Here is a 17,590-nt window from a genome sequence, read left to right on the forward strand (position 1 = left end):
TGTTAAATTTGCCAAACACTTATGTAAACTTTTTATGAAATGGACAGAAAGTGGAGATAACTAAATTTGAAAATACAACTTAGTAATGTTAAGGTATTATCCATATGGGTCTGTAATTTAAACATCTAATTGTAGTGTGCATACCAATATATTGCAAGTGGGTTCCATTATTGCATTATCCTGTGTGCAAAAAATAAAATAATGTAGTAACATATAATTTAATTGCAACACATGAATGAAGTCGGAATCATATTTATTCCTCCAGGATTTCTTTTTAAGTGGCAGTGGTGTGCAAGATTCTTCCCCAGTACTTTTGCTTCAGGATATTTTTTTTAAATTCTACGAGCAGCAACGGAAAATGCCATTTTTCACAGTGCTGAGATTCTCTCCTGGAAATGTGAACTGCTGCTTCAACCCCAATAGTACTCCAATGACCTGCAGTCTAGAATAAAATTGTTCAAAGTTTTACCAAGATCCAATAAAAAAAAACAACTAATGAAGCCATGATGTAATATTACAGCCAATGTCCAGCTCAAAAGGTTGACAGCATTCCAAAATAATTTAAACCACAAACAAAGGTTTGGTTGGCTGTGAAGTTACTACTTTACTACAAATTAAATTTGGCAAAATAAAAACAAAAACAGCAGAAATAGATTTTTTTTTCCAAATGAAGGTTTCAGAATTGTCCGGCACTGCTTGGATCACACTGAAGAAGACGGACAATGGATGGATCGCTCTTTGCCCCTCTGATAAATTCTTCCAATGATAACTTTCCTGTAGAAAAAAAAGAAGTTATTTCTACATTAAATATATATCAGATTAGCAATGCATCAATATAATAGTCAAATGAGAAGAAAATAATATATACAATATATATATATATCTCATGTGGATTCAGTTTCATCACAAAAGCATTCATTCATTTCCTTTAAATGGTTAAAATACTTACCTTTTGCGAGCTGGAGAGCCACGCTAGCCTTAAAGGGACACTGAACACAATTTTTTAATTTTGTGATTCAGATAGAGCATGCAATTTTAAGCAACTTTGTAATTTACTCCTATTATCAAATTTTCTTCCTTCTCTTGGTATCTTTATTTGAAATGTAAGTTTAGATGCCGGCCCATTTTTGGTGAATTAATGCCGGCCCATTCTTGCTGATTGGTGGATAAATTCATCCACCAATAAAAAAGTGCTGTCCAGAGTCCTAAAACAAAAAAGAAGCTTAGATGCCTTCTTTTTCAAATAAAGATAGCAAGTGAACAAAGAAAAATTGATAATAGGAGTATATTAGATAGTTGCTAAAAAATGCATGCTCTTTCTGAATCATGAAAAAATAAGAGACAAGCAAACAGAAAGTAGAGCACTCGCAAAGGGAGACTAGTATAAGTGGCTATTCAGTGGGTATATAATATTAAAACTTAACATTTATTATTAAAAAAAAATGATAAAAAACTACTATATAAGTAGTGATTAATACTTAGATTAAAACACAAACAAATAATAAACGGCTGTATATCCACAATGACCCCAGAATGTATACCATAGAAACTCAGAATAGAGTAGGAGGGATTTTTAGGCAGATATACACCAAAAAATGGTTCACGGATTGCACCAAAATCTATCTAAAAAAGAGGCTTGACCTCAAACAAAATGATAATATCTAGTGCAATACTGGACCGGTGTAGGTCTGTCCAAAATATTCCCTATGACAAAATTAGTATAGTGACTAAGAGGGGAAGTGTAGGTAGCAAGATTCACATAGTCCATACATTCAGCATATTACACAGACCCATTTGTATAGGCAAAAGTGAAGTGTTCACAAACACAAATTAAACCAAAAATATGATCAATGAAAGGTAATATGATTCTAGAGATATGTTAGAATAAACACATTGACTAGTGAAATGTGACTTGATCGTATTTTTGGTTTAATTTGTGTTTGTGAACACTTCCCCCTCCCCTTTACAAATGGGTCTGTGTAATATGCTGAATGTATGGACTATGTGAATCTTGCTACCTACACTTCCCCTCTTAGTCACTATACTAATTTTGTCATAGGGAATATTTTGGACAGACCTACACCGGTCCAGTATTGCACTAGATATTATCATTTTGTTTGAGGTCAAGCCTCTTTTTTAGATAGATTTTGGTGCAATCCGTGAACCATTTTTTGGTGTATATCTGCCTAAAAATCCCTCCTACTCTATTCTGAGTTTCTATGGTATACATTCTGGGGTCATTGTGGATATACAGCCGTTTATTATTTGTTTGTGTTTTAATCTAAGTATTAATCACTACTTATATAGTAGTTTTTTATCATTTTTTTGGAATAATAAATGTTAAGTTTTAATATTATATACCCACTGAATAGCCACTTATACTAGTCTCCCTTTGCGAGTGCTCTACTTTCTGTTCGCTTGTCTCCTATTTTTTCTACATTTACTTGAACAGTGAGCACCCTCCCCTGATATTACTAGTCTATACTTCATTATATCAGATATTAGTATTATTGTCCCCAATTTGGGTGACTTCTTTTATTGGTTAAATTGTGGTAAGCTAATACTTGACGGGGAATCATTAAATACAACTTCCATTACCACTATCCCTATCTTTATTATATAATCTATCTGAATCATGAAAGAAAAAATGTGGGTTCAGTGTCCCTTTAAGTGCATGTCCTGGGAGCCGTTGTGCTAAGCCTTCTATTAGTGCGGCCGGGGCTCAATGAAGCTAAAGGTTATTATGAAGCTACATGTGAAAAAAGTTCACCTGTAGCTTTGGAATATTTACATTTGTTTAATAAAAAAAAAAGAATGTAAATGTTCTAAGAATATTCAGTATTTGTTTCATTCAAACCACATTTTTCACGGCTGCACATCTAAAAATATATATACATATACATATGTCTCTCTCTCTATCTATCTATATATATATATATATATATATATATATATATATATATATATATATATATATATATATATATATCTATCTATCTATCTATCTATCTATACACACATATATATATATATACAAACATATACACACATATACACACACACATATATATATATATATACATATACATATGTCTCTCTCTCTCTCTATCTATCTATATATATATATATATATATATATCTATCTATACACACATATATATATATATACAAACATATACACACATACACATATATATATATATATATATACATATACATATGTCTCTCTCTCTCTCTATCTATCTATATATATATATATATCTATCTATACACACATATATATATATATACAAACATATACACACATATACACACACACATATATATATATATATATACATATACATATGTCTCTCTCTATCTATCTATATATATATATATCTATCTATACACACACATATATATATACATACATATACACACATATACATATATATATATATATATACACATACACATACACATACATACACATACTCACACACACACACACACATATATATACACAGTGTATACATACACATGCAACATGCTGTATTGGGTCTTACTAGAGTTTGATGTTTCAGAACATCAAACAGTAAAACTCACAAGGCTATAAACAATCTGAACTAAGCAATCAGGGATTAGATTAGGGTTCCCACCTGTCTGGGAATGACCCGGAAAGTTTATGTTTCAATTTGTGTGCGAGTCTCTGAAGCTGGTGGGAAACACCCACAGCCAAAAACGTGACATTGTGCATTTGCAACATACTGCACTTGCCTACAGTTATTTCTCTCTTGTGTGTGTGTGCGCCTTTGAGTGAGTGAGTGAGTAAGAGAGAGAGAGAGAGAGAGAAAGCGTATGTGTGTGTGTGTGTATGAGCATGTTAGTATCTTTGAGAGAGAGAGTTTGAACAAGAGAGAATGAGTATGAGTGTGATAATGTGTGAGAGAAAGCATGTGTGTGTATGAGCGTGTTAGTATCTGTGTGTGTGTATGCCAGAGAGAGAACAAGAGAGAGAGAGAGAACAAGAGAGAGAGAGAGAGAGAGAGAACGAGAGAGAGAACGAGAGAGAGAGAGAGAGAGAGAGAGAGAACGAGAGAGAGAGAGAACGAGAGAGAGAGAGAACGAGAGAGAGAGAGAACGAGAGAGAGAGAGAACGAGAGAGAGAGAGAGAGAGAGAACAAGAGAGAGAGAGAGAGAGAGAGAGAACAAGAGAGAGAGAGAGAGAGAGAGAGAGAGAACGAGAGAGAGAGAGAACGAGAGAGAGAGAGAGAGAGAGAGAGAGAGAGAACGAGAGAACGAGAGAGAGAGAACGAGAGAGAGAGAACGAGAGAACGAGAGAGAGAGAGAGAGAGAACGAGAGAGAGAACGAGAGAGAGAGAGAGAGAACGAGAGAGAGAGAACGAGAGAGAGAGAGAGAGAACAAGAGAGAGAGAAGAGTATGAGTGTGTGTGAGCGTTAGTGTGTGTGAGAGTGAGTGAGTGAGGGAGAGAGAGAGAGCGAGAGTGTGAGATAGTCTAAATTTGAATTTATGTGTTATTATACATAGAGCATAATAATAGGCGCAAGAATGATTCGGGTTTGGCCTGAACTAAAGGGAACAAACCTAGATTAGATTTACTAGATGGATTTATGAACATCTTTTCCTAGTGTTCGATTCCTTTATACTCTGAGAAATTTTGCATAAACTCACTGATCTCCGTTAGTAAATGCACTTCAATATTATACATTTCCTTGTTATTATTTGAAGAGGCTGTGGATGTATCTAGATGATAAAGTCTTGGCTAGCTGCTTCAGTTTCTAACTTCACACCAGTTCCAGTTGCTATGGTATTATATGAATCTTATTCACAATCTGGTTATTATTATATTGTGTTTTTTTCTTCAAGGGAAACTAAAAGATTACAGCACAGACCTCAATAGGACATAAGGAGGAGATGCATAATATATATTATCAAAGTTAATGATGTTCAAATTATCAGCCTCATTGAAGTCATGATCTCCTGTTGGAGGGCAGTAAGTTCAGGTGGAATTTGCAGAAGCACTTTTTTTTTTATAGAAAGACTAGTTGATCCATTGAATAAACTTCAAATATAGGCAAGTAAGTGTAAATACTAAAAGGAAATGTAAGAATGTCTAGGATATGCATAAAACCATGATAAGATTAAAGGGACAGTCTACAATATAATTTTTATTGTTTTAAAAGATAGATAATCCCTTTATTACCCATTTTTTTTACCCAGTTTTGCATAACCAACACAGTTATATTAATACCTCTGTGATTACCTTGTATCTAAGCATCTTCTGACAGCCCCCTGATCACATGACTTTTATTTATTATTTATTATCTATTGACTTGCATTTAGTGCTGTGTTGTGCTAATTCTTAAATAACTGCTTGGATGTGGACACATTGTTATCTATATGGCCCACATGAACTAGCAGTATCCTGTTGTGAAAAACAAATGAAAAACATAAATTATGCTTACCAGATAATTTCCTTTCCTTCTGTATGAGGAGAGTCCACAGCTTCATTCCTTACTTGTGGGAAATACTGAACCTGGCCACCAGGAGGAGGCAAAGACACCCCAGCCAAAGGCTTAAATACCTCCCCCACTTCCCTCATCGCCCAGTTATTCTGACAAGGGAACAAGGAACAGTAGGAGAAATATGAGGGTATAAATGGTGCCAGAAGAATAAAACAAAAATTTAGGTCCGCCGAAAGGAAACTACGGGCGGGAGACGTGGACTCTCCTCATACAGGAGGACAGGAAATTTTTTGGTAAGCAGAATTTATGTTTTCCTTCTTAATATGAGGAGAGTCCACGGCTTCATTCCTTACTTGTGGGAAACATATACCCAAGCTCTAGAGGACACTGAATGAAACGGGAGGGTAAAAGGAGTGGCAGACCCTATTCTGAGGGCACCGCAGCTTGTAAAACCCTTCTCCCAAAAGCTGCTTCAGCTGAAGCAAAAACGCCACACTTCTAAAATTTTTAAAAGGTATATAAAGAAGGCAGCCATCCTACAAATGTGATCCATAGAGGCCTCATTCTTGAAGGCCCAAGAGGAAGCCACAGCTCTAGTTGAATGAGCATTAATCCTCTGAGGAGGCTTATGCCCCGCTGTCTCATAAGCTAAGCGAATATTGCTCCTCAACCTAAAGGACAAGGAAGTGGACGAGGCTTTCAGCCCCTTACACTTCCCATAATAGATAACAAACAAAGAAGAAGTCTGTCTAAACTCCTTTGTAGCCTAGAGATAGAACTTCAAGGCCTGAACCACATCCAAATGATGAAGTGATCGCTCCTTCGAAGGAGGAGGATTAGGACACAAGGAAGGAACCACAATCTCCTGATTAATGTTATAATCTGAAACAATCTTAGGAAGAAAACCTAACCCAGTTCGAAGAACAGCCTTATCAGCATGTAATACTAGGTAAGGTGGCTCAAACTGCAAGGCAGCCATCTCAGATACTCTGTACACCGAGGCAATAGCCAATAGAAAAAGAGCCTTCCAAGACCGTAATTTAATGTCAACTACATGCATAGGCTCAAACGGAGCCTTCTGCAAAACCTTAAGAACAAGATTTAAACTCCAAGGAGGAGCACTAGATCTATGGGAACTAGCAGAAAGGCCCTTCTCCAGACGATCCTGGAGAAAGGAAAGAATTCTGGAAACCCTGACCTTATGCCAGGGGAATCCATGCTCTTCACACCAGAATAGGTAGGTCCTCCATACCTTATGATAGATGCGACGAGTAACCGGCTTACGAGCTTGAATGAGAGTATCAATAACTCTCTCCAAGAAACTTCCCTTTGCTAGGACTAAGTGTTCAATCTCCATGTAGTCAGCCTCAGAGAATCTAGATTTTGATGAACAAAAAGGACCTTGCTCCAGCAGATCCCTGCGAAAAGGTAACCTCCATGGAGGAGATGAGGACATCACCACCAGATCCGCGAACCACATCCTCCGCGACCAAGATGGAGCAATTAGAATCAATGATGCTTGCTCCTGTTTGATGCAGGTCACTACATGAGGGAGAAGAGGCAACAGCTGAAAAATGTAGATCAGACTGAACCTCCAAGGCACTGCTAATGCATCTATTAGCTCAGCCTGAGGATCCCTGGACCGTGACAAATATCTGGGTAGCTTGGAATTGAGCCGGGAAGCCATGAGATCTATCTCCGGTGTCCCCCATCTGTTGCAAATCTCCGCAAACACCTCGGTATGGAGAGACCATTCCCCCGGATGAAAGGATTGTCTGCTGAGAAAATCCGCTTCCCAGTTGTCCACACCCGGAATGTGGATCGCTGACAGCGAGCAGTTGTGGGCCTCCACCCATTTGAGATACTTCCTTCATTGCTAGGGAGCTCCTCGTTCCCCCCTGATGGTTGATGTAAGCCACAGAGGTTATGTTGTCCGGTTGGAATCTGAAACTGGGCCGAACCCAGAAGAGGCCAAGCCTTCAGAGCATTGAAGATCACTCAAAGTTCCAAAATGTTGATTGGGAGGAGGAATTCCTCTCGAGTCCACAGGACCTGTGCCTTCCTGGAACCCCAAACAGCTCCCCATCCTGTGAGGCTTGTGTCCGTAGTCACAATCTCCCAGGATTGTCTCAAGAAGAGATGTCCCTTGGGACAGGTGATCTGAACAGAGCCACCAGGAGAATGCGTCTTTCGACCGGTTGTCCAGAGAAATCCGTTGAGACAGATACGAATGATCGCTGTTCCACTGTCTCAGCATGCACAGCTGAAGAGTTCTGAGATGGTATCTGGCAAAAAGAATGATGTCCATGCAGGACACCATGAGACCAATCACCTCCATACACCGAGCCACAGAGGGCCTTAAGGAGGGCAAGACAATTGGAAGTTAGCTTGTAACATCTCTGGTCTGTAAGAAATATCCTCATGGATATGAAGTCTATTATCGTACCCAGGAATTCCACCCTGGTACTGGGAATAAGAGAACTCTTTTCTAAGTTTATCTTCCATCCATAAGACTGAAGAAGAAACAGAAGAGATTTCGAATGGTCTTCTGCCAGACAACAAGATGGTGCTTGAACCAGAATATGGCGCTACTGCTATACCTCTGGTTCTGGCCACTGCAAGCAGAGCCCCTAGAACCTTTGTAAAAACTCTTGGGAGCAGTAGCTAGACCAAACAGAAGTGCAATAAACTGGTAGTGCTGGTCCAGGAACGAAAATCTTAAGAACTTGACGTGTTCCTTGTGTATAGGGACGTGAAGGTAGGCATCCTTCAGGTCTATCGTGGTCATGAACTGTCCTTCCTGAACCAAGGGAAGAATGGACCTTATTGTCTCCATCTTGAACAAGGGGACAGATAGGAATTTGTTTAAACACTTTAGGTCCAGAATCAGGCGAAAAGTACCCTCCTTCTTTTGGACCACAAAAAGGTTTGCGTAGCAACCCAGACCTCTTTCTGCTGGCGGTAGCGGTACAATGACCCCAGGGAGGAGAGATCTCTCATGCACCCTAGAAAAGCCTCTCTTTTCTGGCCTTGAAGACAGGTTTGATAAGAGGAATCTGCCCCTGGGAGGATGAGACTTGAAACCTATCCTGTATCCCTGAGGGATGACCTCCAGGACCCACAGGTCTTGCACGTCCCCAAAACAAGCTTCTGAAAAGTGTGTCAGTCTGCCCCCTACCAGATCCAGAGCCGGATCAGGGGCAGCCCCTACATGCTGACTTTGACTCAGTGGGCTTCTTGTTATGCTTGGATTTATTCCAGGACTGAGTCGGCTACCAAGTTCCCTTGGACTGCTCAAGCTTTGCAGAGGGCTGATGACATCAGGATTTATCCGAACGAAAATTAGAACCTTGTCCTTTAGGCTTGTTCTTATTATCCTGCGCTAAAAAGGCACCTTTGCCTCCAGTAACCGTGGAGATGATTTAGTCCAGGCCTGGACCGAAAAGAATCTTTCCCTTAAATGGGAGGAAAAGAAGTCTAGATTTCGGAAGTCATGTCTGCAGACCAAGACTTCAGCCAGAGTGGCCTACGGGCTAGGACAGAGAAACCTGAAGCCTTGGCATTCAGGCGAATAATCAACTCAGATAAGAAGTCGCACCAATAGGTAGCTGCTCCAGCCGCCGCAACGACAGCCGCTGCTGGTTGAAACATATCCTGTATGCTGAAGCATCTTTCTTAATAGTGTTTCCAGCTTCTTATCAATGGGCTCCTTAAACGATGAACTATCCTCAAGCGGGATAGTAGTGTGCTTAGCCAGAGTGGAGATAGCGCCATCCACCTTAGGAACAGAACCCCACAAATCTAATTGACAGTCCGGAACCAGGAAAAATTTCTTAAAGGAAGAAGAAGGGGAAAAAGAAGAGCCAAGTCTTTGCCATTCGTTCTTAATAATGTTTGCCATCTCAACGGGAACCGGGAAAGTCTGTGGTAAACCCTGTCCTCTTAGACCTTATCTAATTTAGGAATACAAGGTTCCTCGGGTAATTTAGGTTCTAGAACCTCCAAATTAGCCAAAACTTCCTTTGCAGAAAGTGCAAGTGTTCAATCCTTCCTAAATCTAAAGCCTGGTTCCTCCGCAGCTGGAGGCTTAGAGGCAGCAGATTCCAAGCCAGAAAGAGCATCCTCTGAAGTATCAGAGGTGTCTTCATCAGCGTATAATCTAGTATCAGATAAATCCAATAAGCTAGTAGATGACTCCTGGGAAGGATAGCAATATTTGACCTTTTACTTGCGCTTAGCAGGGCGAGGTAAAGCACTGAAGGCTGCAGACACTGCAATTTGAAACTGCTCAGTAAAGTCTGGCGGTAAAAGGCCCCTCCAGATGGAGGAATAAGAGTGCTACGGGAAGCTAGATGTGTATTAGGAGATGACTGTAGGGTGCGCACCTCACGGGATGGAGACTCCTCAGAGGTGAATGGCTCAGCAGTAGTAAACATATTAGCTTTCTTTGATATACTGTAAGTACTTTATCAAGGCATGTGGAACATAATTGAGCAGGCGGGTATACCGTGGCCTCCTCACAATATAGACAGGCATTGGATTTCGGTAAAGAGGGAGTACCCTCTAACAAATCAGGGTCCTGCATAGCTTGTGCTTATAAAATGGACACTAGAAAAGAAAAATGGCACCTTTATACCCCCAATGGCTGGGGCACTCACCACCTCCTATGACCCAGGACCAACAGAGAAACCGCTCCATCACCAGTAAACTGCACAGTCAGGAAGAAGAGAAGATCAGTGTGACCACACCCGGTCACATGGTGCACCACGCAGGGCCACCCCTGCTACAGCTAAAAGCGTGCCAAGCCTAACAGGCTGCACAGCTAAATCAAAAATAAAAGCAAAACCTGTACTTTCCAACATCTGCCTGAGGCTCATCTCGCACATGTCGCAGCATAAACACAATATTTACATTATGTGAATAATCCCCCCCTGATCAATAATCCCCTTCTGGAGATATTAACCCTTGATTCCATGCAAATAAAAGGAGCCACACTGTGACCCTGTCTTCTTGTGTTATCATAAGTATATAAAATGAAACTATCTTACCGGAATCTATGCTGTGGAACAGAAACACAGCCCCTCAAGTTTGATAGTCTTATAGCATCGCTCCTGACATGGACTTGAGTGAAAAAAAAAAAAAAAAAACAGGCAGTGAAACTCGTCAACTCTGATTGCTTAAGGAGCTGTTAATACGATTCTGGATGGGTTAGCAGAAAGACTCTCCCTGCATCTCCAGACTCGAGCATTCGTCAATGCTCTCACTGAGAGGCTGACAAGACTACTTAAAACTCCAGTCCCATTCCGAAGGTTAGATACCCTCCATAAGGAACTACTATATCTTCTGACACTTCTCTGCCAACCTCCTGTGATGAAAGGCATAGAATGACTAGGGGATGAGGGAAGTGGGGGAGGTATTTAAGCCTTTGGCTGGGGTGTCTTTGCCTCCTCCTGGTGGCCAGTTTCAGTAATTCCCACAAGTAAGGAATGAAGCCGTGGACTCTCCTCATATTAAGAAGGAAAAGTATGTGATAAGAGTGTCTACAGTGGCTTAGAAACAGGCAGGAATTTAGAGTTTTAAAAGGTTATAAAATATATTAATATATCAATGTTGGTTGTGCAAAGCTGGGGAATGGGCAGTAAAGGCATTATCTATCTTTTTAAACATGAACAATTTTAGTGTAGACTGTCCCTTTAAGCTTTACACCTCTGAAGGAAATATGGGCAGGCTTAAAAAGCTTTCTGTTTCTTATCTTTTGCTTTCTGTTTCTTATCTGTTAAAATATATGTTTCTATCACACACACAAAAAAATAGACTAAGGACCAGATTACGAGAGGAGCGCCAACAGTTACGCGCGAGCATGCAAGTGTTTGCACGCATCTGTTTTTTCACCCGTATTACAAGTTGAAAGTAAACAGAATTGCCTGACCATAATTGAAGCTAGCATGTGAGTGATAATCTTTTACTTTCAAATTGTATTACAAGCGCAACCCGATGCATGCAAAAATCTTACGTCTAGCAGAGGTATTGCAGGAATTAGTGAGACTTGAGGAGCCATTAACATTTTAGCAACTCTAGGGCAAGGATTTGCACCCACTGGGCATCAGGGATCAACAAGAAAAGACAAGATGGAGCTTTGGAGACCACAGGGCAATAATTAGGCCTCTATCTGCTGACATGCTAGAGGGGGAGAATTAGGGATACCAGCTGTCTTCAGCAAAAATACTGGACACTCTGTAGGTGGCTGGGCACAATGGTCAAGCTCTACCTTAGAGACCCCACTCTTGATCCTACCATTTATGTATATTTTATCACAACTAAGCAGTCATTTTACCCCTTAGCTGCCAGAAACCTACAAATAAGTTAATTGTACCTCTTTGGTTGCCTGTAACACATGTAAAACAGAGATTTGACCTCCATGCCTGCTCTTCACTTCTTTCTGCTCCATATTTGTAATGCATTAAAGCACAGGATGCCTTTTACATTCAGATAACACTAAGGGACAGTATTTTTGTGAATATTTTACTAGACAGCCTGCTAAAATACTGAACTTTCTGGTTTAATAAAAATAAAAAAAGCTTGGTAATATACAGGGGCTAAGTTATCTTTAATTTTAAAAATATGGATTGTCTGTATTTTATATTTTATCTGTGGAAGAAATAATGTTTACAAAGTACTGGTAATGAAGTGTTATGGTTCTAGGTTTTATAAATCCCCTCCCCCTGCACCTATACAGTCTGGTCACGTTAGCAGAAATTTTCAACATCAATTAAAATTGGACTTGGCTCTGAAGGGTAGGTTCCGACCAACACCCAATCACATCCAAAACGCTGTTTCTCAACCATTTGCACAACAGAATGGTACCCAGCTTCTGTGCAGTTTCATTATATGTCCAGGTTTTACTATATTCAGCCCTCAGGTATATATGATGATCCCTAAACAAAGGTCAATAGCTTGAGTAAATCAAATCTAGTGAAGAGCTTTTTCAGAATCTGGCAAAGACTTAAAGGGTCATTATAGTCGAAAAATGATTTGCCTTATTTATTAGAGCATGTCATTTTAACTCCAGTGGCCCTGCACCTTTATGCAAACAGATTCCTTTTCCAGATCTCTGACATTATCATTTCTTTAGTCTTCAGATATTTAATCCATGGATGTTATTACAATATTATGCTTTCATGTATATGTACTGTAGCGCTGCAGTGATTCTGGAGCAGCAAACATGACACACTACACTGTCACCTTACAGGAAATTGTAAAGTCCAAAAAACAGATTTTAACACCTTCAGTGCCAGAAAAACATAACCAATTACCATCATGGAAAGTGTTTGCTAGCCATTGCCAAGTATGTGGTAAAGCAGACTATGTCACATTAGTTTAATACTATAAACAAAATTGTCTTTGTTGTATGGAAATTGTTTAATGCAATTTTGAAAAAAGAAAATTCCCCAAAACACAGAAACCATAGCAACATGATTAAAGGGACACTGAACCTAAATTCAGCATGCAATCTTAAGCAACTTTCTAAAATTTACTCCTATTATCAAATTTTCTTCATTCTCTTTGTATCTGATTGGTGGATACATTCATCCACCAATAAAAAGTGCTGTCCAGAGTACTGAACCAAAAAATGAAAATGCCTTCTTTTTCAAATAAAGATAGCAAGAGATAATAGGAGTAAATTAGAAAGTTGCTTAAAATTGCATGCTCTATCTGAATCAGAAAAGAAAAAAAATGGGTTCAGTGTCCCTTTAAGTGTGAACGTGAACTGAGATTATGCGCAGCCATATTTCAAAAGACAAAGCATAATTAAGCTGTTTGCAAAAGCAGAAAAATGCACATTTTCAACAGAACAAAGCGAGTTGAGATTTAGCATCCATAAATCAAAATAATTCATTTGAACTAATTAAGCACATCAATTTATGCAGGTAAATCGATCGGCTCTTAAGATTTACATTCCTGCTTTTTAAATAAAGATAGCAAGAGAATGAAGAAAATATGATAAATAGGAGTAAATTGGAAAGTTGCTTTAAATTGCGTGCTCTATCTGAATCAATAAAGAACAAAATTGGGTTTAGTGTCCCTTTAAGCCCTTAGCAGTGGTAAATCAAGTTAATCACAGCCCTCCAACCCAGGGTGAATATAGTGTAAAATTACAGCAGGGAATTTTTCCACTAGAGTCCCTTTAATGATGTGAACTTTACACTGAATGTTTCACCAATTTTTATTTATTTATTTTTGTCAACGTGTGCTTTATTCAAATAAACTATAGCTGAGGCATAGAACATTTTTACCTCCAACTTCAAAGAATGAATAGCGGATTTATAAACCAGATATCTTAAGCACTATTATCTGCACAAAAGAAAATGGTTATATAATGAAAGATTTGAAAAAATCCAATTGATTTTGGGAGCTATCGAATTCAGTGCCTGTGGCCCAGTAATTTATTTTCTGCAATTTCTCTTTTGTTGTGCCAACAGCAGCAGTGCTTCTCTAGAGGCAGACCGGCCTCAAAAGATCAAAATGGTTTTCATTCTTGTAAATTCTGCCAATAAAATAGCAAAATAAGAATCATTTGGGTCCTATAAATAGATTTGGAAAAAAATAATAAACAGCTCAATGCAACAGATTTGAACATTCACAAATGGTAAATTACCGATTACCATTAAATATTCACAAACAGGTTAAAGTCTATATCAAAAAGGAGCACACACAGATGAATTGTACAGCAAAAGGTTTATTTGTGAGTCGTGACTTGGCAATATTCTCACATTCCTACAATATTCATGTTAATTTAAAGGGATATTAAACACTTTAAGATTGTATTAAAGTTTTTAACCCCCGTAACTGCTAAGCCATTTCAACCCCTGTGCTGAGCTATTTGTGTGCATTTTAGTTTAAAGAAGGGGTCATCCTCATATAAATAAGGGCCTTTGGGTATAGTTATAAAACTTTGATCTGCACATAGGGGATCTGTTGAGCCTCAACTCAAATAAATGCACATTTATTCATGCCAAGTGATCACTATTACCACCTGGCGGTTAAAACTTATATAGGGGCTTTATTTTAAAAAGGAGTTTAGTCCTTTTTGATTGCCTATTATAATTGTGTATACTGTATACAGTATATATGTAAATGTATATATTTTAAAATGATGTTTAATTTTACATACCCTGGACCACCAGTTCCCAAACTGTGGGGGGCGCCAGAGATCTTAAGGGGAGGCGTGGAAACAGGAACGGAAAGTATTTATTTATTTTTAAATAAATTAATGTGCAGTCATTTTTCATTGCCAAACTCCCCAGCGAACAACACTGTGACAAGTAGACTGAGCGCTTCCTGACCACCTTCTGGGAATCATTGTCATAAGTAGGGGGCTCTGCTGATACTTTCCTTGTCTCTGTAACTGCAGCTCTTATTGTTACCCACTGGGCGCGCACTATGCTTGCTGTAACTAGGGCGGCCTCAGCTGGTACATGGATGCATTTGCTGGCTGTTCCCACTGTAGAATATAGATACAATTCTCATATATTCATTATACGCTTATATCAATATTCTACAGTGGGAGCATCCAGCAGATGCATCCATGTACCAGCTGAGAGCCATCCTAGTTACAGCAAACACAGTACTGAAGACTGACTCATAGGCAGTTATAAATAATTCATATTCAGATGTTCTGGCAAGATCCTTACCCTCATTTTGTGTATAGCGTTTTGGTAAATATATTATATTTTTAAACATTAATTCTTGATTATACTTATTCCAATACTTTGGAAAATTGTTGGTTACCCCAAAATATTTTAAATAAAACACCGCTATACATGCATAGCTATGTTTGCCTAGTGAATAAAGGGCCATTATACACTCATTTTTTCTTTGCATAAATGTTTTGTAGATGATCTACTTATAAAGCCCAAAATGTTTGTTTTTTTTTAAAAATGTATAGTTTTGCTTATTTTTAAATAACATTGCTCTGATTTTCAGACTCCTAACCAAGCCCCAAAGTTGTATTTGAATACCGTCAGCTACCTACTCCAGCTTGCTCCTGTTTGTGTAAAGGGTCTTTTCATATGCAAAAGAAGGGGGAGGGCCTTATTTCCCACTTGCAGTGGGCTTTCCAACTGCCTTTTCAACAGAGTTAAACTGAAAGCTTCTAAGTACATTTCTAAACCATTTTATACTGGATTTTTATATCAGTATCTGTGCATCTTATTCTTTATAGTAGTGTCTATTACATGCAGTTATATGAAAATGAGTGTATACTGTCCATTTAAAATGAATGTTACAATTATTTTGTATGTATTTGTGTGTGTGCGCTTGTGTGTGGGTGTGGGTGGGGCTCAACTTGAAAGTTTAGCCAAAGAGGGGGCCCAATGTGCAAGACTTTGAAAACCTCTGCACTAGACAACAGAATTGCCTTTCAAATGACAGGTTTGGGGTGTTTCAAGAGCTTAAAGGGACACTGTACCCACATTTTTTCTTTGTAATTCAGATAGAGCATGCAATTTTAAGCAACTTTCTAATTTACTCCTATTATCAATTTTTCTTCATTCTCTTGCTATCATTATTTGAAAAAGAAGGCATCTAAGCTTTTTTTGGTTTTAGTACTCTGGACAGCACTTTTTTTTATTGGTGGATGAATTTATCCACCAATCAGCAAGGACAACCCAGGTTGTTCACCAAAAATGGGCTGGCATCTAAACTTACATTCTTGCATTTCAAATAAAGATACCAAGAGAATGAAGAAAATTTGATAATAAGAGTAAATTAGAAAGTTGCTTAAAATTTCATGCTCAATCTGAATCACGAAAGAAAAATTTTGGGTACAGTGTCCCTTTAAGGAATCCGAGATCAAGGAGTTTGAATATTTACCCCTCCATCCAACTCCTTTAAGCTCCAAACTGTAACCCGGCACTATGACGTCTCCAAGGCTGGTGACGTTGCCACATTATCAGCCAATAGAATTTCAGTAGCTCTTATCCGATTGGCTGATTTGAATTTTAAGGCTCAAATCAGCCAATAGGAATTCAAGGGGCGCCATTTTTAATCGCATACCTTGAATCCCTATTCAGCGTACGGCGGAGATCATATGAAGAGGATCCTCCACGCTCCATGGCTCCGCGGTCGCCGGTCTTCAGTTCCAGAGTCGCCGGTCTTCAGCTCCACGGTCATCGGTCTTCAACTCCGCCCTCCGCTCCGTGCCGGCTGTTTCGTGGAAGAAGAAAGAAGAGGTCGCCGCTTGGAAGAAGACTTCACCGCCTGGAACAGGACCTTCTCCGCTGAACTTCAGGACAGGTGAGGACCACTTGGGGGTTAGACTTAGGTTTTTTTTAAGGGGGTTTATGGGGGGATTTATTTTATTTAGATAGGGTGGGCAGCAAAAGAGCTGAATGCCCAGCAAATTCCCTTTTCATGGAAATGGGTAGTTTAGGGGTTTTAGTGTTAGTTTTTTTTGGGGGGGGGGCTTTGTGTGGTTTTTTTTTTTTTGCAAAATAGCTTATTATCTTGAGGCAATGCCCTGCAAAAAGTCCTTTTAAGGGCTACTGGTAGTTTATTAGATTAGGGGGTGTTTTTATTTGGTTTTTTTTTTTTTATTTTCATAGGGATTAGATGTAATTTATTTAAAATTTTGTAATTTTATTTATTATTTTCTGTAATCTTAGATTTTTTTATTTTCTGTAATTCTTGCTTAAAGGGACAGTCTACTCCTGAATTTTGATTAGACTGCCCCTTTAATTTATACTTAGTTTATTTGTATTTTAAAAGTAGTGTTTTTTTTTTTTTTAATTTAATAGTAACTTTAGTATTTTGTAAATTAGATAATTTTAGTTTATTTAGGGGGGTTATGTTAGGGGGGGGTAAGGTTAGGGGTTAGGTTTATTGCATTGTGGGCTCTGGTGGTTTAGGGGTTAATAGACTTTATTAGTTATTACGTTGGGGGATTGCGGTTGACAGGTAGATAGACATTGCGCATGTGTTAGGTGTTAGTTTATTTTTGCAGGCATTTTCGGGAGTTACTCCTTTACTCAGCGCAAGGCTTGCTGCGGCTGCCTTTTATGGCGAGGTAAAAATGGAGTAAGATTTTTCCATTTTCGCCACCTAAGTCCTTGCGCTGGATATT

General features: G+C 38.8%; 1 protein-coding gene across 2 annotated transcripts in view; it reads right to left on the reverse strand.

Annotated features, from left to right (window-relative positions):
• Positions 1–236: 236 nt before the first annotated feature.
• Positions 237–17,590, reverse strand: part of NCALD (neurocalcin delta) — a 240,431-nt gene continuing 223,077 nt past the window's right edge. For both annotated transcript variants that reach the window (XM_053715258.1, XM_053715257.1), the window contains one exon: positions 237–774. In XM_053715258.1, coding sequence (XP_053571233.1) covers positions 677–774 — 98 coding nt within the window. In that variant the 3' untranslated portion in view covers positions 237–676. The remainder of the gene's footprint in view (positions 775–17,590) is intronic.

This window comes from Bombina bombina, chromosome 5 (assembly GCF_027579735.1).
Source record: "Bombina bombina isolate aBomBom1 chromosome 5, aBomBom1.pri, whole genome shotgun sequence".
In the NCBI taxonomy this organism is placed as follows: Eukaryota; Metazoa; Chordata; class Amphibia; order Anura; family Bombinatoridae; genus Bombina; species Bombina bombina.